This window comes from Bipolaris maydis (assembly GCF_028858645.1).
Source record: "Bipolaris maydis strain C4 unplaced genomic scaffold PSV08scaffold_5, whole genome shotgun sequence".
Lineage (NCBI taxonomy): Eukaryota > Fungi > Ascomycota > Dothideomycetes > Pleosporales > Pleosporaceae > Bipolaris > Bipolaris maydis.
Window position 1 is genome coordinate 497,749 of NW_027093861.1, and position 20,138 is coordinate 517,886.

Here is a 20,138-nt window from a genome sequence, read left to right on the forward strand (position 1 = left end):
GCCTGGCCGCGCCCGCTGGCCGTGAAGGGGATCGACCCGCGAACTAGCCTCACACGGGCAGGGATGCCAGTGCCACGCCTTAGCCTCCCTCCTGGCCACGGGTGTGGGGGCTCTTTTTCCTCAAAATCTGCCGCCACACTGCCTTGCAGGGTGCCCTTTCTGCGTGCTCCAACAGTCAGTCGCCAACGCCCAAATACGCCGAACCCCCCTCCTCCACCTCGCCCTCGTCCTCGTCTGCGGCCACCGAGCCCATCGTGACTGACGCGCACCCGCCCATGGCCAGCTCCTCGTCCGCGCCCGCCGGCGCCACAGATGCCGTGCTGAAGCCATCCGAGCCGGTGCCTGAGGGTGTGCAGCAGGTGCAGGGCATCGACTTCAACCAGCATGCGGCGCGCCCCATCACCGTCGACGAGCTCGTGGGCGGCTATGCCACCATGGGCTTCCAGGCAACGTCGGTGGGAGCGGCTGTGCGAATCATCAACGACATGGTGAGTTGGCTGCTTGCTTGCTTGCTTCTGTCCCGATCGTCGGCATGCGCGTGCCAGTGCCAGTGCCAGTGCCAGCGTCAAGTGCGGAGACTGTACTTGCCCTTGGCTACGCCGCCGGGAGGGCTGCCGTCCGTGCGCCGCTCCTGGCCATTGTCTCCGAAAGGCGAAACGTTTAGCCTGATTTAGCCATACACGACCACCGCTGAGCCTACCGTCCACACTAGGGGCCAATGCTAATATACCTGACAGCGCGCCTGGAGAGACGCTGAGACGGGCGACCGCACAACCATCTTTCTGGGATACACGTCCAATCTCATCTCGTCGGGCCTGCGCGAAACACTGCGCTACCTCGTCCAGCACAAACATGTCTCGGCCATTGTCACCACGGCCGGCGGCGTCGAGGAGGACTTTATCAAGTGCCTCGCCCCCACCTACCTGGGCTCCTTCTCCATGCCTGGCGCCGGCCTGCGCAAAAAGGGCATGAACCGCATCGGCAACCTCGTCGTCCCCAACAGCAACTACTGCGCCTTCGAGGACTGGGTCGTGCCCATTCTCGACCAGATGCTCGACGAGCAGGAGGCCAGCAAGAAGACCGACGACCCGCTGCACTGGACCCCGAGCAAGATAATCCACCGCCTGGGCAAGGAGATCAACGATGAGCGATCCGTCTACTACTGGGCGTGGAAGAACGACATCCCGGTCTTCTGCCCGGCCCTCACCGATGGAAGTCTGGGCGACATGCTGTACTTTCACACGTTCAAGTCGTCGCCGGAGCAGCTGCGTGTAGACATTGTAGAGGACATTCGGAAGATCAACACGATTGCGGTCAGAGCAAAGCGGACAGGCATGATTGTCTTGGGTGGCGGACTGGTGAAGCACCACATTGCCAATGCGAACCTGATGCGCAATGGCGCCGAGAGCGCCGTCTACATCAACACGGCCCAGGAGTTTGACGGGAGCGATGCAGGAGCGCGGCCAGACGAGGCTGTCAGCTGGGGGAAGATCAAGCTGGATGGAGACAGTGTCAAGGTGTACGCAGAGGCAACGGTAGTGTTCCCGCTCATTGTGGCGGCTACTTTTGCACGAGTGGCCGCCACGGCAGCAGACTAATCGAAACCAAACAAAAAAGCGAGCATTGCAATGACGGGCATGGCTTGTGCAAGGTGAAGCTGCAGCGAGTTTTGCATGGAGCAACGTTGATGGTGCGGAGAGAGCTGATGCAGGGAAGGCGCGATCGGGCCCACCTTCCCCACTGGGCCGACAACGCTAACGTGACTGCCTGGCTAGCCGGTGACTGTGGAGCAATCGATAAGCAGCAGCGCGAAGCTGAGGTGCCGCGATTCCTCCATGATGATGATGATGATGATGCCAATGAGCAGCGAACCATGCCACGCAGCCCTATGCCTATGCGATGACTCAAGCACCCCCGGCCCCGCGACCACAGCATGCAAAAGGGCGCCTGGTGCTGATGGCGACGCCCTCCACGTCAACTCTGCGGCGTGGTGGGAATAGCGTTGCCTGGGGGGTCGGCCGATTGCCAGGCAGCTTTACCGCCTCACTCTACTCTGTTCTGTTGGCCAGCTGCTGCACGCTGGTAGGCTGCAGCCCTTTCTTAAGCTCCAGCCACGCCTGTACCTGACCTCACCTTTTTCCCACACGAGCCCGGCCTCTCCAGCTCGTCCCTCTCCCACAGCCCCCCAAGTAGATAAACCCCCCCGCGTGCCATCCGTCTGAGCTTCAGACTACATCCCCCCGTGCTACCTGCTCGCCGACGCGACCACACCACCGACTTGTTGACCCTCACCGATAACAGCAGCCGTCCGCCTACCTGCAGCCTCGTGCATATTCCCTCTCGCCAATCCCTTGTCTCGCACCTTGACCCAGCCGTCCATCTTTGCTTCACTCGCAAACACATCAAACCCTCCTTCCTCGCTTTCACATGCGCCTTCATCTACTCTTCAACCATGAGTGTCAGCGTCGAGCGACAGCCGCTGCACTTTAGCCAGCAGCTCTCAAGCCCCTCTCGCTCACCAACCCATCTGCTTCATGCTCACACGCCTGCCTCTCCTCCGCCACAGCCTGCTGCCGACATGGACGTGAGCGCCTCCACCAACAACACATTGCCGCCCGCTGGCCAGGACCACGACCGGAGCGATGCTGAGATGCAGGACGGAGACAATGCTACTCATCGCGACGCCTCCACCAACACAGTCGCTGTCGAGATCTCTGCTATAGACGAGGATGCCATGGACGTAACGCCTGATGCTGAGCCGGACGCATTACTGCTGAACCACTCGTCTTCCCAGGCACAGGATAGCACCCTCACTACACCCCTGTCCCCTGCACCAGACGACTCTGTAAGCCTCACTTTACATTCATTCTTGGACTTGCGTGTTTCAGTGGACCCAACACTAACACACAACCAGCCTGAGGCTCTCTCAAACGCGATCCCCCCTCCACCCGTAGACCCTGGCTCTGTGCCTCCGCCCGCCCCTCTCAACCTACAGCCCCCGCCTCCCCCGCCCCCCGTCGAACCCGCACGTTCCGACACTGATTCTTCAGACGACGAAGAGCATCTACCATGGCACCCGCTTCAAGAAGACATGTCTTCGCCCGATGAAGACGAACTCAGGTACATCGAAGAGCGAGGCGAGCACAGTGCCTTGGACCACGAATATTGGGAGAAGGAGGCCTTCAAGCCGCTCGAAGATCCGGAATATACTGCTGGCGAGGCAGGCCGCATCCACTGGGCCATTGATGCCTACAACGGAACACGGGAGAAGCCCAATCATGAAATTCTCATGAGGTCCAATGTCGTCACCATTGGCGGACATCAGTGGCAGATCAAGTTCTATCCTAAGGGGAATGACTCCGAATACCTCAGTGTCTATCTGGAGTGCTTGAGTGTCATGGACCCAAAGGACAAGGACGACCAAGAAACTGGTAACGACGTCCCAACGCAAAACGTTAGTGAGCCAAAAGACGAGGAAAAGCCTGGCGACTCTGCGGTATCTACCGGAAATACGTCAGATTCCGTATCGGAGCCGCGCGAAAAGGCTGGATCAACGCCTACGGACGCGACGGCCCCACTTCCCCGAGTCGAATACCAGCATGCTCCACTACCGCTTCTTGGATCGAAAAAGGTGCCTAAACGCCACAGCGTGGCTGCGCAGATATGCGTTGTTCTGTACAACCCGACAGAGCCTCGCGTGAACTACTCGCGCAATGCTTTGCACCGCTTTTGCAGTGGTTCTCCAGACTGGGGCTGGACGCGATTCCACGGTCCTTATTTTGAGATACCTCGCCGCATGCACGGCCAGCGAATGGCACTACTCCGAGATGACAAGCTCGCATTTACCGCGTACATTCGCGTCGTCAATGATGAGACTGGCTGCTTGTGGGAGCACCCTATCCGAGATAACATCTGGGACAGCTTTGCCATGACTGGACTGCAGGGTCTTGCGCTTGGAGAAGACGCCAGTTCGCCAGGTGGGAACATGATCTCAGCGGTTGCAACATGGATGCTCTTCAAGCCTTTTCGGCAGTTCTTGTACAGCATAAACGTGCCAGATCCTAATGAAGAGCCATTGGTTCGCCCAAAGCCGCTTGTCACTGCATTCCAGCAAGTCCTGTACATGTTGCGAACCCAAGTGGATCCAGGAGCCGGCGCAGTCGCTCTCGACGACATCCTAGATGCCCTTGATTGGTATGGTATTCACGAAGGCCTCAATAAGCTAGATGTAATTGAGATGTGGGAAGTCCTACGGCTCAAGCTTGAAGAGGAGCTCCAGGACACGCCTCATCTGGCGAAGCTTCACGCCATCTGTGGGCCAAAGCGCGATCACTCGAGTAATGTGCCAAGTTATCGCGTCCCTGTCGTAGGCGTGGAGAGCATGCAGGAGGCTGTAAACAGGTCGAATGGCTTTACTGCTCCCGGGCAACCGCTACCGGAGCTGTTGACCATCGAGTTGGAGCGCCACGCATTCGACGGTGCAAAAACCCGTTCTCATATCAAGCTGCTCAACAAAGTCACGCTGGACGACAACATCACAGTCAACGGCACCAATTACACTTTATACGGATTTGTGGTTCATAAGCAGACCCTACAGTCGTACGTGTATCAGCCAATCATTCGACCAGAGGGCCCCGGATCCCGTTGGTACAGCTATTCGGACAGCAAGGAAGAAAACCAAGTGAGGTGCCTCCCCAAGCGCCTTGCAGTCGATTTGCATGAAGGAAAGCCTGGCACAGAACAGGTTGTTGGCAATGATCCAATCGCGTATATTGCAATGTATGTACGCGATGACGTAGCTCAGTCGGCTTTTGTGTCGGACGCCGAGTCTGAACAATGGCAAGTATCGGAGTGGATCAGGCTAGAAATAGAGAACAGAAAGAGTTCCAGAGGCCCTACACCGATACCAACGATGCCAATCGAGCAGTCGGTACCTGAAGCAAAGCCAACCGCTGAAGCAAAGCCGCCCAAGACATTGAAATTCCAGGTCATCGAATCCCGAGTGTTTCTCAAGCATGAAGGGCCTGGTCTCTTTGATGCTTTTGACTCAAAATGGGCAGACGCGAACTCGGAGTTCATTCATGCAGTCTCGTTTTCAGACCAAGATGGCTGCAAAGAGATCCGCGCCAAATTGATGGATACGCTCACGGGCGTCAAAGATCCACGACAAATCAAGTTCTGGTTCCTGGACCCAATGCGAGGATCACTCGGCAGGCCTAACCTTCTCGGTACTGGGAGGATAGAGTTCTCCGCTGGCAGCTACGACCAATACACTGACAGCAAGGAGTGGACGCTAGAGGAGTCCCCAGTCGCATATCGGAGGATATGGGTACACGTCACCGATTACGAAAAGCTTCCTGAGCTGCCCAAAGAAAAGGAAAATGAAGTGCCCGAACTACCTGCAAATGATTTGCCTTCGTCCTCAACTACTCAGGGACCTCCAGAGAATATGGTAATCCCGCAAGCGAATGGAAACACTGTTGAACAGCCGTCGAATTCACAGCCACCCCAACTACCTGCAAGGGTAGAAGACACGCCAATGAGCGAGGTAGAAGAGCCTGCTGTACCACAGATTGATCATTCCGAATTTCCTGTTGGACGCCACGAAGATCCATTGCCAACAGAGCCTGCTCAAACCGATGATACTGCTATGATCGAGGTAGAGTCAACTCCTGCGACCGATCCACCAGCTGTCGACGTGGTCATCCCGAGTTCAATGCCTGATGATACAGAGATGGGTGGCACGCAGGAGGAAGTACCGCCTCCTCCACCACCACCACCAATGGACCTTTCCACTGAGCATGTACAGCCACCTCCACCAGCCCGTACCCCTTCGCCCAAGCCACCAGCAGACGAGATCTATTTCTTCCTCAAGTTTTGGAACCCAGAAAAGCAGGCTCTGGAATCCAAGGGCTCTCACGTCACTCTCAAGTCCCACAGGGTTGATGAGACAATTGTTGCCCTACTCGGACTTCCGGTAGAAGAGAAGAAGAAGCTGGAAATATGGGAAGAAGAGGATATTGGCACTACACGCGCTCTTCGGCACCGTCGCACGTTTACGCAACTTGATCTTCATAACACGAGCATCATCATTGCCGCTATGCCTATCAGCGCTGAACAAAAGGGCGCTCTCGCAGCCCGTGCTGCGTTTGCGGAACCTCAAGCATATTTGAAATTCCGCTCTTTTGCTCGAAACTTTCCTCACAAGCTCAACGGCCACTTTACATACAATTACTTCTCGAGTGAATGCTACAAGGGCGAGATTGTCAACGGCTATCGTCATGGTCACGGAACTCTCATATATCACTCTGGCGCCGTCTACAATGGCTCCTTCCGTCTAAACCAACGCCACGGTCACGGATTGTACACTTTCCAGAACGGCGATACGTATGATGGCGATTGGGTTGACGACCAGCAACACGGTACCGGCACGTACGTCGAGGCGACGAGCGGCAATACGTATGTTGGTGGATGGCAAAACGACAAGAAATTTGGCGAAGGCGTTACGCACTGGAAGAATGCCCAAGAGGCCGAACGGCTTTGTAGAATTTGTTGGGACGGGGATGCTGAGGCTGCCTTTTACGACTGTGGACACGTCGTAGCTTGTCTTCCTTGCGCAAGGGAGGTACAAAGTTGTCCCGTCTGCAGGAAGAGGGTGCTAAGCGCCATGAAGCTTTACTATGTGGTGTGAACAGCGAACACCATCTTGCAAAGTTGTGTGGTTAGAGGGTTTTACTACTTTTTCCCCTTTTTGGAGTTTGGGGTTCGTTCAGGTTCAAGACAGAACTATTGGCCTCTTGAGCACTAAGATGGCTCAGAGGAGGGGATTTGGATATCAGTGAGCAAGGGGCGTTGGGTTATCTTTTTCTCTCTTTTAGCACTCTCATTTTACCTATTCTTTCTACCTATTTACACTCACAGTGCTACACTGCACTATTTTGTATATTCTAGTCAGGATGCTTGGGGAGTAAAAGGTCAAAGTCTGGGCACTGCGACCTGTGAGAACGGTCTACTTTTGGTCAATACATACATTTACATTCGACCTGATTCGAATTGTTATGGAAATATCCAAGTGTCCACATATTGGTGAAGAAGAAAGTTATGTATGAGCCCCTGGAAGCCTTGCAAATATTTTTCAAGCAACCAAGTCCAAAATTAATTACACTATCAACCCACATATCTACACAGTATGCAAAACAATCTCGGTCCGCCCAGTGCCCAACTCCACCACACCACCCTCGTCCTGCTTTGCATCCACCTTCCACCCCTTGGGCACCCTCACCTCAGCCTTGATCCCCTCAGGAACCTCAATCTCAACCTTGGCCTCACCCCCCTCAACCGTCCACGCGACCTCCAGCGAGCCAAACGGCGTCGGAACCCTTCCTGTTACCTGGTCCAAGCCAAGATACGCGACGGCAGGCTGGACCACGACGCTCGCATACCCCGGCGTCACGGGTGTAACACCCAGCAAATACTCTGGCAGCACATACGTCGGGGCCGCCCCCCAGGGGTGCGCCAAACTGGTAAACGCCGAAATGCCGGGCCGTCCATCGGGCGTCACGTACTCCCAGCTCGCGCCGGTGGCATAGCGGTCATCATTTATCATAGTTGCCCAGAGGCCATCCATCAGATGCGCAATGGGCGCTTTCGCGGCATCAACGCCGTGCGCGGTTTGCGCCTGGAAAAGGGCTTCGAGGAGGAAGCCCGAAGGGTTGGGTGCGAGTTGGTAGTCTGGTGTTTCTTGGTCGGAAGAAATGGTCTTGTAGCCTGGGCCGAAGCGGAGGCGTTCGAGCTGTGCGATGGAAGAGGTGATTTGAGATGTGTTTGCGGCGCCGCTGAGGATGGACCATGCGATTCCTGTCAGGGAGAAGTTGCCGGGGGAGGAGAGGCCGAGCGAGTAGGTGCCGAGCTCGGGGTTCCAGAGGTGTGTGTTTAGCGCGGCGTTGAGGGAGTGGGCCGTGGTGTTGGCGAGCGAGGCCGTTGCCGTGTCTTGCAAGGCGAGGGCTAGGGGAACGATTCGTTGGAGGGCAAAGGACATGAGACCTGTTACTGCAGTGCCGTTTGCGGGGCCAAGGAAGGAGACTGGGTTTGGAGCGGCAGTGCTTCCGGCTACGAGACCGGTGGTTGGGTCTATGTAGGTGAGACGGGTTTGGAAGAGTGCTTTGATATTTTCCCAGTACGGCTCTAGACCCTTTGCATCGCCTGTGTAGCGGTAGTATTCGCCGATTGAGGCGAGGAAGAGGTCTTGGTAGTCGTTGAGACCGGGTCCTACTGGGTCTGCGTCCGAGTATTCTGGTCGCGTGCCTAGTCGTGCGGATATGGGCACGAAACCGGCGAAGGGCCCGGACTTCCCCTGGTAGCTGAAGACGTAATCGATGGTTCCGAGGATGTAGTCCCAACGTGCGCTCGACTGAGCCAGTACGCGGACGGTGTGGTAGAAATCTCCGATCCAGACTAGACGGTCGCGCTTTGCGCCATCCAGACAGACGGAGTGGGAGAGCGGTGCTACGGCGTACTCGGCCAGGGCACTAGGAGATTTCATGTCGTTGGTGTAGATAATGGTCTTGTTGGATGCAGCGACTGATACATTTGAGACGACGGAGATTTGGTCTTGGAAGCCTCCGAAACCCCATGTGCCTTCATACCGAGATGCTGTGCTGAAGATAACAGGAGGTGAAATTGGCGGTGGAAGTGGGACGAAAGCAATGTCCTCTCCGTTGATACTGATGCTATACCCATCCTCTTTGATAGCGGTAACGACGTGGTACCACTTGTTCTCCTCTACAGAGATGTTCAGAGGATAATATTGGTTCGCGGGCGTTTCTAGATTAGACTGGTTGAGCAAGTTCCACCCGGCGTTGACAATCAGAGTGTTGGGCGGGACAAGCGTTCTGTTCGTGTTTACAAACGTGTTTTGCTCTGGATAGTTGGAAGTCAGGACAAAATACGGTCCAAGTGGTTGGATCGCGCTGGCTACACGCCACCCTGTTCCGCCTCTTACAATCTTTGTATCAAACTCTAATGTGTAGTTGGCAGCGCCCATTATTGTTCCGATAGAAGATTGAGCACTGGCCTGACCGCGAATGAACGCTCCCTCGTCGGTTAGCTCCCAGGTTGAAGGCGCATTGCCGGCATCCACGCAAGCCGCTTGGACGACTTGTCCACCAAGATCAAAGATTTTGTTGTAAACGTCGTGACTGGTCTTTAGGTGGCCTGGTTGTTGGTCCACATCTTTGTGCTCGCTCGTTGCCCGCAAGCCAACGCTCTCGAGGGTTAAGGAATGATTCGTAAGCAGGCGGATGGTCTGCCATCGCTGTCCACCTTGCACAAAGAAGCTCTCAGTGTGACCTCCACTGGTGATGTTGAATGTCTCAACCCGCCAAGTGTTTGATAGGCCGTTGGAAAAAGTCCATGGTCCATCAGCGTTTTCGTCGGCGAGGTATGCAAAGGCCTCTGAGTAGGCGGCCTCAATCTGTGCCGGGGATGCGCCTTCTGCAACGACAAAGAACGGGAAGCCGGCAACCTCGGTACCGTAATCGAGCGTGAGGACGGGATGCGCAGGCGACAGCGTTATTGTGGTAGTATTGTCGTAACTCAGATCAGCTACTTGAACATCTCCGCTCAGCGAGTATTTCCTTGGATAGACATTGCCATAGTCGACGAATCTATGCTTTCATGTTAGTTGGTAGTAACGCGAGTGCTTTTCCTGGAATTTCTTACCCATAGACAGTCCGACCCCAAGCACAAACACCTAGTAGGTATATATTGAGGTTGACCATCATGGAAATCTGCTCCAGAATCCAAGTGCTGGCTGGTACCAGGAGCGAGTCCTCAGGCGCTTTTTAACATAATGTTTATCCCTGTAAACAAGCCATCGGGCCTTTGCGCGACGTCGAATGCCCGACGGTGGGCACAATGTCTATTGGATAAGGATACCCCACACATGCACTCCGCATCTACCGATCGCACTACGGGATCCCCAGATTTCTAGATTTGGACTACTTCGTTGGTTGCATGATGCCGTCATGTACGCTTAAGGGAGCTGTACTTAAGAAAATTTACACACTTCGCTTTGATGTTCTACCGAGGTCGCATTGAATAGGTCCGATAATCAATGTTCATTGGTGCCACAAAGCCTTAGGGTGTACCTGGACCCGGGGACTTCGGCGGTTGTGGCTAGAGCGATGAACATGTAATGGTCAAAGTGGATGTAAGATGCGGAGACAAAACTGGGCGCAAAGACGGAATGTGGAGAGCAGACCCGGTAGAAGCCGGGAGTTAAAGAAGGAAAATGGTTTTATGAGGAAATCAACAATAGCTAATCTCGGAGTTGATTGGATTAATCTCAATTACGCAGCAAGACCCTGTCGGAACTTCAGATATTCCTTTCGGTACTGGTTCTCATCTGTCTCTTTGCCTCTGTTGAGTGGCGTCCACTTGGGCTCATCTTTGAACAATCGCATAGCTTTGGTGTACTGTAATGCGAAATCAGCACTGCACTTTTTTTTTGATGCCAAAGGTGCCGTATTTCCAACTTACGTTGTTCTCATCAGTGGTGAAGCGATGATAGATGCCACTCGGCAAGATGATCAAATCACCCTTCTCAAGCCAAATCCTGACCCAATCGTCGCCCTCACTCCTGACATCAAAATAACCGGCACCATCAAGAATGTAGCGAATCTCCTCGTCCTCATGCAGGTGCTCACTGAAGAAAGTTTTCACTTTTTCCTCGTAAATGTCCCCCATCTTCTCGGGGCTGATCGTAACCTCATCCCGGTTCTTGTAGTTGCGAGATGTAGCAATCTCGTCAACGCCAGACACTTCGGGGACATGGTAGTAGACGACGCCTAGTTTCTGCAGATAGTCTGGGTCAACCGAGCGACCAGAGTCGTGAGGTAGGCGTTGGTCGCCCTGGCGAAGTAAGTCGTGTGTTTAGGTTGTGGAGGACGGAACAGTACGAACTTACTTCAAGGTTATCGAACCAGTATGCCTTCATTTTGCAGTCAACAGCAGTATAGAAGATTATGGCTATTCTGAAGTGTGCAGTGTGTAGTAGCGTGCAGCTTTGGTTGGCTTTGATATTGTTGGGCTCGCCGGCAAACAGCGAGGAATAATTTGAGATGCCCAATTGCACGTGGCGAATGGCGTCATTCCGATTACCCAGCGACAATCGGCTAGCCAACCCAACATTGCGCAACATCAACCCTTCACTACACAGCGCTCTTCCTGCAAATTACCCTTCGTCAATGTCGTTTCATGCGGACTACAATACAGCCTGTTGCCAGGAGATGCCATTACAGCACCGGGTTATTGTCCTGTCATATAATACAAAGTATAAAAGGATAACGTGAATGCGTCGACGCATACCCGTCCCATCACTTGCCCGAGTACGCAATTCGAGCTCTCTTGTGAGGTGAGCACAAGAAACATCGACTGAGATGCACACGCACCGAAACGAAAAAAAAACAATTACCATGACCCCATACATTTCCCATCATTCATGCTGTCCACTTCGATTCCAGCCCGTTGCATGATGATGCTATAAAGGGATAAAAATCCCAGGGTATGTCCAACTAAAAATGCCAATAGTTCACGCGAAATGATGAAGGTTCAATTATGCGAGGTGAAGTCATAGTTACTAGGTCCACAAGAGGCTATCTTGCAAAGACCTTTACTATGCCGTCTCCACCTGCCGAGACAACGAGACGGCCGTCCTGACTCCAGACGACACTGCACACGCCTTCGCCGCGCATAATGCGATGTGCAGTGATTTCTTGGGTACAAATACGCTTGTCGAGTGACCAGAAGCGGATTGAAGCGTCGTGGCCAGCAGAAACAGCTTCGCGGCCATCTTTGCTGAGAGAAAGAGAAGAGATGGCAGCAGGGTGCGCGAGCATGCTGTATGTACATTGGCCTATAACGGACATTAGAGAGGGTGTCTTGGTAAACAATTGGGGTGAACGTACCAGAGTTGGCATCGAAGAATCTAATGAGATGATCTTCGTGCCCACTTATAATGACGCCTTCAAGGCCTCCGCTGCTGTTTGATCCGGTTGGACCATGTATCCCTTCTTCCTCAGAACTGCCACGGCCTCCTTCCTGTGATGGACCTTCGAGGTATTGGGAGCTCGTCACGACAGAGGTAATACCAGTCGCTGGTGTGCCATCGTAGGATTCGTTACTGGCCATACCGATCAACTCTTCGCCTGTTCTTGTGTCGTATACTAGTATCGATGCATCAGTAAAAGAAACAACAAAATTCTCTCCAGTGGGGGAGAGCGGGCTGATGCATGTAGGCGAGGGGTGCGTGTCGCGCTCAATAGTGTGAATGAGCATGTAATGGAATGGTGTACTGGTAGCAATGCTTGGCTGTGGCGATGATGGGTGGTTCGATCCAGAAGTAACAGAGTGCCTTCGACTACCACCAACACCGCGACGTGACCCAGTCTGAGGCGACACTAACTGGGGCGGCGCACTGACTGCCCAAATCTTGATGGTTCCGTCCGCAGAGCCAGAAGCCAGTATCACTCGGTCTGCGCCGCCGTATTTACTGCTGTCGGCTCCGAAAACATTTCCGCAAGTGGTTGGGAGAACACACACTGTCCAAACAGCGTCGGTGTGACCTTCCAGGGTAGCTTTTGGATCGACACGGCCTCGTTCCCACACGCGAACTGTCGCGTCCTGGCCACCCGAGAATATCCAGCCGTCGCCCGATACCCTGCCACCAGTTGCAAAATGAGCAGAAGCGGGGCAAGCAGCCAGGGATGTTACAGCACCCTCATGACCTCTGTGCGACCAGAAGGGTTGAATATCCAGATCATTGTTCATGGTGTGCTGACTCGCATAACTTGCAGGTATCATCCATCTCTTAATCATGCCATCGTCTCCCGCTGTGCAAATTTCTGGTTCACTGGGACTGCCGCCTCCCGTGAAGATGACGGACCGTACGACATCCAGATGACCACGGAGGGCAAATCGGACCTTGAAACTTTGCGGATCCGCTTTTGAGGCTGCTTGGGCAGCCACTTGTTGAGCCTTGTGATCACTGCTCAGTCGTCTAGTGTGATCTTTACTCGTTCTTTTGGCTGGCCGGGGCGGAGATTTTGCAGGAATGCTATTTGCGGATGGGAACTCCTCGACATCTGGTCTCCTTGGTGGCCCTTCCTGGGCTACATCGGACGCAGGGTCAAAAATCCACTCGTCTGACTCTTTTTCCTGAGCTGGCGCCTGATTTGCTCCTGCAGCATCTTCCTCCTGGCCTGATATTTGCCTGCCTGAGTTGTCAAAAGCGTGGGTCACCTTCTCGACCTGCTCATCAGGCACGGAAGAATAGTGTTGCTGGTTTGGGGGTTGACGTTGCTGTCCAGAAAGGTCCTGGGTCAAACTTGGGTTCTGAACGAGTGGCTGTTGCTGGGAAGGCTCTCGAGCCATCTGCGGGGCATGGTGGATCTGGTGCTGGGGGGGCAGGTTCTGTAGTTCAGAAGTGACGGGGATGTTAGGGGGCTGGTAGTTGGGCAGGGGTCCGGGCATGGTGGGGAGATGCGACTGCAGCCTCTGACGATGTTGTTGCAGGTAGATGTCTTCCATAGAGGCATCTCCATGACCCATGAATCCAGTGCCGTTTGCGAGGGCTTGCATGCCCTGTTGTTGGGGCTGAGGTTGAGGCGGGGGAGTAAGGAGATATGTAATCTCTTCAACGCATTTTGTGAGATAGAGCTTCGACTTTTCCCGCAAACCATCGCGATCGGCCTCGGAACGGTCGAGGAACTCGGAATCGACGTCGAGGAAGGAGTTGTGCTTGGTGTTCTGGGCTGTGTTGACATGTCAGTATACCAGGGGCCTGCCATGACATGTTTATTGTGTACGCACGTTTGGTCAGGCCGGCGCCAGTCTTCTTGCCCTTGGGGTCGGTCTTGTCGTCGGGAGCATCGCCGCCTGCAGCGTGGGCCTTGTTTTTCCTCTCGTTGGTGAGGGCCTGCTCGAGCATGCGGATGTGCTTGTTGAGTTGGTCGTTGAGCTTCTTTGCACTGCGGACCTCGCCCTCCTGCTTTGCAATCTTGGCCTTCATTTCTGCGCGCTCAATGTCCCATGCATTGCGGGCACGCTCGTGGTTGTGCCATTCGAGCTGGAGAAATCGCATAACACCTGGCCGTTGGGTTAGCCCACTACTGTCCCGCCGGCAGAGCGCTACTAGTCGAGGATAAAAGAAGACAGCATACCCTGCAGAGTGTATTCGGTGCCGGCGGGCGCATTCCCGTCGGCGCCTCCATTGGCACCGCTGCCGTTCATGGCCGAGGGCGACTGCCAGGCCATGAGATGGGTATGGAAATCCTGTGGCGGCGCACTGAGCAGTCTGTGAGGGTCAGAGCTGATGTTGGCATGCGGCGTCGGGGGTCGGCAACTGCGCGGTCGACGTGTCGCTAACAGAGAATCTCTCCCACTTCAGGGCGCAAGTGGGGGTAGGGAGGTGGAGGGGGGATGAGGCTGGAGCTGGAGCCGGGAAGAGCAGTGAATATGGCGTGGATGCGCTCAAGCAGCTGGCTTGGAGAGCTGCAGCAACATGCACATGGCGATTCCGTTGCACAGGGGAGGGTGCCATGCAGTGGTAAGGTAGCGCCGGGGCGGGACCCTGGCGCACGGGCCCCATCACCAACGCTGCGAACAGATGGAGCGTCTTCACAATGCTGCCAACAGGCACAATGCTCCCATTGCACACGTCCGGCTTGGGCATGTTGCCTATCCACCCAGCAGTGTCACAGTAGCTATTTTGAGTCTTCTTGTTACCATTTTACTCGACCTGCCTCCGTCAACGCCCTATACATCAGCCATGAGCTGTCTGCGCAAACTCACGCCTGTCCCAAACCGGCACTTGGATATACTGGCTAACATGTCCATGGCACAATTCCAGCCAGCTCGATTCACTTGTGAGGTCTCTTTTCTCATTCTTTCTGTCCCTCATCCCATCTCCTTTCTTACTTGTGTCGTCTCCTGTCCAAGCTTCACCAATTTTCCTTTCTCATCTGTGCATTTTGTACACATGCTACGTCTCTCAACACAGCATACACACTGTACCCCCTCAATTAACGGTCCTCGAATCTGACCAAATAACTGACATGCTACCCAGCCATTTGTTGATACAAGATGACCTAAACCTTCCAGTAAGCTTGTGCGGCGATCAGCCCAGAACAGGAAGACACTTTGAGCTCAAGCCTTGAGTGCGAGCAGTATTCAGCACTTGCATATCCAGCACTTGCATGTTACATACTGCTCGCCGGTGCACCGGCTTCTGCGTTTCTCCATTCATTGACTGGTCATCGCTTGGTTCTGTTTCAGTGCTCTCTGGTCGCAACTAGCATTGTACTGGGTATTGCACGACGAGCCGGCCCAGCGCATGCACACCAGCCACCAGCCACCAGCCACCCACCCCCAACCACGGCTAACAGGCATTATGTCACACACAAATCACCGAAAGAGACAGGGTAGCATCCATCTTACTGTGGCACAGGCGACTATTTCACGCGCAGTCCTGTGATCAGATACCAGGGCTTGACTTTCGCTCATGCCAAGTGGAGCCTTCCCGATTGGTACAAAGGCAGTCGACGCTACGACCTTGTCACAACATTGGAACCTTCCCAGGCAAGACTTTACCACATTCACCCCACCCCCCGCCAACCACCACGACATCGAATCCACCTCCAGACTCCCCCAACCGGGTCGCGCACATTCGTACATACTATTGATCCCAATATAGCCCTAAGATAAATCTCCAGACATGGCTGGCGGTGGTAAAGGTACGCGCTGACTTGCCGCGCGCCCTGCAACATCGCAATGGGCTGACAAAGATGCACAGGAAAGACAGGAGGCAAGACTGGTGGAAAGGGCGATTCGCAAGTCAAGACTCCAAAATCGCACTCCGCCAAAGCCGGTCTTCAAGTGAGTTGATGCCCTATACGCGTCATCGCCCGACGACACCCCGCCCATACTTTGACAGCTTGCGCACAGGGACGACGCGCTAACATGACTCCTCCTCTACAGTTCCCTTGCGGTCGCATAAAGCGTCACCTCCGAAATCTCACGCGCCAGAAGACGCGCATCGGCGCCAAAGCCAGCATCTATCTGACTGCCGTACTTGAATACCTGACTGCTGAGGTTCTCGAGCTTGCAGGCAATGCCGCCAAGGATCTCAAGGTCAAGCGCATCACGCCACGCCATCTCCAGCTCGCCATCCGAGGTGATGAAGAACTCGATACGCTTATCCGTGCCACCATTGCCTTTGGAGGTGTTCTGCCGCATATCAACCGTGCACTATTGCTCAAGGTAGAGCAAAAGAAGAAGAGCGGAGGTGCTGCCAAGGTCGGCGAGGCGTAGAGGGCTAATTGTTCCGGAAGCGTGCAGGCAAAAGATGTCAAATGGGCGGCTAAGCGAATCGATTTTCGAGCTTGCAGAGCATGCGACAGACCCTCGAATCACAAGAACCCCAAACCACCTGCAGTTTTGCTTGGCTTCTATGAGCTATTTTACCCCGAAAGTCGCACTTCTTTTGCTGAGATTTCGAAATGTCAGGATAAGAGTGTCAACTGTCTTTGGTTAGGCGTGCGCAGGAGCGGTGTTGATGGTCATGGCCTTTTTTTTTCTTTATCATTTCGTGGTATGTAGTAACACGTTCGAGTCAATGTCACACAATAGCAGGGAGAGTCGGTTTGGTTTGCCTCTACAATCATGAAAGCTCCGTCTTCCCAACGGAAAGCGATCAAACCGCAGAGACTTCAATCACACAAGCGTGCAAGCGAATGCCATGCTGCCCAAGCAAACAAACGATAACACACTATCAAAGCTTGCAGTTCCGGGTCGTGGCAGCAATCACGAGTCCAGTCGAATTCCGAGATTGGGTAGCACGAATATGTATCATTCCGATATTTCGTTTCTCAAGTCAAACGGCAGTGCATGATTCCGAGACGGAAGAAAAGGATATTAAGCGCAGCAGTCCACGTCAAGTTCGTGAATATCCCATGTTCTTTCCTCTGCATCTCTTCTGTTCTTTCTGTATGAAGGATTGAATTAGCTTTTCCAAACGAGCGCTTTTATCTCCCTCGCCCGCCTTGATAGACTCTGGATAGCAACCCAAAAAAAGGACACAATGTTCGATCACTTATTCGACCCCGATGCCTTCCACCGTCACCCCATCCCACCAGCCTTCTCACGCACAAATTACATTGTATCAGGTGCATCTCGCGTACAACTCCCCTCGTACATTAGAGACCATCGACACGCCCACCCAATGACACCTCACCAGCACCACCATCATCACCCGAGCCCGGCCCGCCGCTACTCAATCTACGCAGACCCCTCACCTACCTCCTCAGACTTTGATCAAACAGAAGACACCTACCTGCAATCCGAATCCGACTCGAGTCTCACCCACGTAAAGCACTCACCCCCCAGAAACGCCAACGCCAACAACGCCAATAACACCAACAATGTCATTCCCCCTCTCCACCGCACGTCTTTCAAATTGCCCCATACAACATTCGCTAACCTCCCATCCACCCACACTTCCTCCTCCATCCTCATCTTACCCCCTACCCTAACACCCCTGCACATCCGCATCGACACCCCCTCGTCTACACACCAGCTGCGCGCCACCGTGGCAGGCGATATGCGCTTCCGGGATGTAGTAAGCCAGCTGGTGCGACAGGGGCAGTATGCGGACGTGAGGGCGAGTGTAAGGTTGAGGGGGGAATGGCAGGAGCCTGGGTCTAGTGTGAGGATTAGTGAGGTGGTGCGGCAGTATGCGGTGAATGAGCGAGGGGAAGTGGATGTTAGGATTGAGGTTGGGCGTGGAGGAGTGGGAGGAGGAGGAGGAGAAGGAGGGCGAGAGGGACGAAGAGGGGGTGGGTATGTTGGGGGAACACGGGGTTTTAGGGCTTGGGAGAGGGAGACGGGGCGCGCGTGGGAGATTAGGGATTGAGTTTTTTCTTTTTTTTCTTTGCTGTTTTCTTTTCGGTGATGACATAGGTAATATAGAAAATAGGTATTAATCAAGTTGAGTTTTCCATTCTAAAGTTTAAACATTCCTAATACATCAATCAATTCGCTCCTCTTTTTACTCCACTATCTTGGACGTCATGGCTCGCTGCCTTTGCCCGGAACGCCAAGCCTAATCTAATGTGTTAAATGGTGTAGGTAACATGCCCAAGGGCACAAGAGGTACATGAAAATACCCAAAGAAATCAAAACTCCCTTCTCAGTCAAGTACCGAGTTAGGAGTGAAAAAAGCTATGCTCTGCATCCGAAACCATGCAAAATGCCACAAATAAAGGACCCAGAGTCATTTTCCTTCATGTCTGATAGTATTCGTCATGCTCCTTTAACGGCCTTTATGACTTCAGGCTGTCCTGCATGCTCCTGCTGCTGGCGCTGAGTGGAATGTTGCTAGTGGGGAGGACTGTCTTGGGCTGGCTGTTCTGTCGGATCTTGGCTAGCGCGTAAACCAGACCACTGACGAAACCGACAAAAATGGCAGAAACACTGCCAAAGGTGACGGGCGCATCGAAGAAGATGAGACCGCTGAGAGCAATGGGGAGCTTGTTCAGAGCGCCAACCATAGAGTATGTAGTAGAAGAGGTGACACGGACAGCCCAGGCGGAAGTGTATGAGATGAAGACTGTGGAGAGACCGGATACGACCATGACGGTGATGACGGTGTTGCGCTGGTTAGGAGGGAAGTTCTTCTGGATGTTCGCGGAGGACCAGTCTTCGACGAGGATCGAGGCAACCAACAGGATCGGAATGGTGAGGAGGTTGTTGTAGTACATGGCTGTTTAGAATTAGCATACTGCCCATGGTAGTGGACAAGAATAAACTCACTGTCAAAGTCCTTGAAGTTGGTGAGCTTGATGCGCTTGCGCATACCCAAAACATAAGTAGCCGTGCACAAGCAGTTGAACATCATCCAGAGGTAGCCAGCGTGCAGAGTGGACATGGCGTCCGTGGATGCGCTTGTAGACTGTCCCATGCTCGACAAAGCGTGCTGAATGTCTGCCCAGGCCGCGATGACGGAGCTGAAGACCATCAATCCGAAAGAAAAGAGCGCCATTGGCGTGACAGCACCACCGAACCAGAGAACCTCTCCGTATGCGATCAGAATGATGGTAAGGTTCTTGAAAATGGTGTAGACGGGAATCGAGAGGAACTTGAGGGCCCAGGTACTCGTGTAGATCATACCGATGAGAAGAAGAGAGATGGGAAACCCTGCTGTTGTTAGACCAAATTTGTGCTGCGGAGTGTGACAGACGTACATTTCTTTGCTTCATCGCTGTTGAAGTCGCGGTATGTGATGATGCCAGCGCTCTTGCATATCGAAATTGCTGCAACGCAGACGATAGACTGTTGTATATTAAAAAGGGTCCGTCTTGTGGGCTACGAAGCCGACATACCTGTACGCAGAGAAGGAAGAAAGGGAGGTTGAAGTCGACGCCAGAGAGGACGTATTTGTTCGTAACGGTCATCAGAATGGAGGAACCACAGTAGGCCAAGATGGCAGCGACTGGGTTCTCCGTTATGGACGTGGGCCCGCCCCGATGTGAATTGGACGCGCGAGGCAGCGGGGAGGGCGCGCGGAACTCCTTGCCCGAGGGCATGTCGACTCTGTAGTCGTCGCTCTTCTTGTCGTCGGACATTGTGAGAGAGAAGAAATGTGTTCACAGTAATCGGAGGTGCTATGCGGCAACGACAGGAAGTCCAGCGATAAGGACAGACAGCTATGTGGCGGCGACGGTGCGACCCAAGAAAGTGAGGTTGTTGAGGGGGGGAAGGAAAGAAGCAAAGAGAGAACAGGAGGGTGAGACTAGGAGGAAGAAGGCGAGCGTTACCAAAAGGATGCGCAGGGACGCGAATGGGGTGGGTCACAGCGATGCAGTCTCCCCTGGTTTGGAGTCGTTGGCTTGCAGCGGTGGTAATTTCAAATGCCACTAAACCGCCTTGGAACACGAGAAAACGGTATGTACATGTCAGCACCGCAACCTGTACTCGGGCGTGCATCCGGTTGTATTTTTGACCTCAGAAATTTATTGTACCGTGCAGCTATGATGCAACATTGGTCGTGTGAAGAGTGCATCGCGTTTTCAGCAAATACTGGC

The 20,138-nt window shown here is 53.8% G+C and overlaps 7 protein-coding genes across 7 annotated transcripts; 3 read left to right on the top strand and 4 right to left on the bottom strand.

Moving 5' to 3' along the window:
- Nucleotides 1–275: 275 nt before the first annotated feature.
- PSV08DRAFT_220327 (deoxyhypusine synthase) lies at nt 276–7,060 on the top strand (the record flags this gene model as incomplete). The annotated part of the gene is made up of 4 exons (XM_014220984.2): nt 276–488; nt 738–1,574; nt 2,471–2,845; nt 2,915–7,060. 4 exons carry the CDS (start codon nt 276–278, stop codon nt 6,689–6,691), a joined length of 5,202 nt encoding a protein of 1,733 aa, XP_014076459.2. The 3' UTR covers nt 6,692–7,060.
- A 120-nt stretch (nt 7,061–7,180) lies between these two features.
- On the bottom strand, nt 7,181–9,782 carry PSV08DRAFT_220332 (glycoside hydrolase; the record flags this gene model as incomplete). Its single annotated transcript, XM_014220986.1, has 2 exons — nt 7,181–9,665; nt 9,721–9,782. 2 exons carry the CDS (start codon nt 9,780–9,782, stop codon nt 7,181–7,183), a joined length of 2,547 nt encoding a protein of 848 aa, XP_014076461.1.
- A 475-nt stretch (nt 9,783–10,257) lies between these two features.
- Nucleotides 10,258–11,083, bottom strand: PSV08DRAFT_199604 (Acireductone dioxygenase ARD family). Its single transcript, XM_014220987.2, has 3 exons — nt 10,967–11,083; nt 10,540–10,911; nt 10,258–10,475 (listed from the first exon to the last, which is right to left on the bottom strand). Exons 1-3 carry the CDS (start codon nt 10,994–10,996, stop codon nt 10,350–10,352), a joined length of 528 nt encoding a protein of 175 aa, XP_014076462.1. The 5' UTR covers nt 10,997–11,083; the 3' UTR covers nt 10,258–10,349.
- A 135-nt stretch (nt 11,084–11,218) lies between these two features.
- On the bottom strand, nt 11,219–14,289 carry PSV08DRAFT_199605 (WD40-repeat-containing domain protein; the record flags this gene model as incomplete). The annotated part of the gene is made up of 4 exons (XM_014220988.1): nt 11,219–11,914; nt 11,967–13,811; nt 13,870–14,145; nt 14,220–14,289. The coding sequence occupies 4 exons, from the start codon at nt 14,287–14,289 to the stop codon at nt 11,655–11,657; spliced, it is 2,451 nt and encodes an 816-aa protein (XP_014076463.1). The 3' UTR covers nt 11,219–11,654.
- Nucleotides 14,290–15,675: 1,386 nt separating this feature from the next.
- On the top strand, nt 15,676–16,585 carry PSV08DRAFT_286053 (histone-fold-containing protein). The gene is made up of 3 exons (XM_014220989.2): nt 15,676–15,791; nt 15,851–15,933; nt 16,036–16,585. Exons 1-3 carry the CDS (start codon nt 15,773–15,775, stop codon nt 16,366–16,368), a joined length of 435 nt encoding a protein of 144 aa, XP_014076464.2. The 5' UTR covers nt 15,676–15,772; the 3' UTR covers nt 16,369–16,585.
- A 552-nt stretch (nt 16,586–17,137) lies between these two features.
- On the top strand, nt 17,138–17,968 carry PSV08DRAFT_246059 (uncharacterized protein; the record flags this gene model as incomplete). The annotated part of the gene is made up of 1 exon (XM_014220990.1): nt 17,138–17,968. The coding sequence occupies one exon, from the start codon at nt 17,138–17,140 to the stop codon at nt 17,966–17,968; it is 831 nt and encodes a 276-aa protein (XP_014076465.1).
- A 71-nt stretch (nt 17,969–18,039) lies between these two features.
- PSV08DRAFT_286065 (uncharacterized protein) lies at nt 18,040–19,871 on the bottom strand. The gene is made up of 4 exons (XM_014220991.2): nt 19,437–19,871; nt 19,299–19,386; nt 18,868–19,251; nt 18,040–18,817 (listed from the first exon to the last, which is right to left on the bottom strand). Exons 1-4 carry the CDS (start codon nt 19,677–19,679, stop codon nt 18,378–18,380), a joined length of 1,155 nt encoding a protein of 384 aa, XP_014076466.1. The 5' UTR covers nt 19,680–19,871; the 3' UTR covers nt 18,040–18,377.
- Between the last annotated feature and the right edge of the window lie 267 nt (nt 19,872–20,138).

Coding starts and splice junctions, on each gene's coding strand:
- PSV08DRAFT_199604 (XM_014220987.2), bottom strand. CDS start 10,996: ATGAAGGCATACTGGTTCGATAACCTTGAA. Junction 10,912..10,966: donor ACTGGTTCGATAACCTTGAA/GTAAGTTCGTAC, acceptor TTACTTCGCCAG/GGCGACCAACGCCTACCTCA. Junction 10,476..10,539: donor TCACCACTGATGAGAACAAC/GTAAGTTGGAAA, acceptor TTCGCATTACAG/TACACCAAAGCTATGCGATT.
- PSV08DRAFT_286053 (XM_014220989.2), top strand. Junction 15,934..16,035: donor CCGCCAAAGCCGGTCTTCAA/GTGAGTTGATGC, acceptor CCTCCTCTACAG/TTCCCTTGCGGTCGCATAAA.
- PSV08DRAFT_286065 (XM_014220991.2), bottom strand. CDS start 19,679: ATGTCCGACGACAAGAAGAGCGACGACTACAGAGTCGACATGCCCTCG. Junction 19,387..19,436: donor TCTTCCTTCTCTGCGTACAG/GTATGTCGGCTT, acceptor AATATACAACAG/TCTATCGTCTGCGTTGCAGC. Junction 19,252..19,298: donor CAGCGATGAAGCAAAGAAAT/GTACGTCTGTCA, acceptor TAACAACAGCAG/GGTTTCCCATCTCTCTTCTT.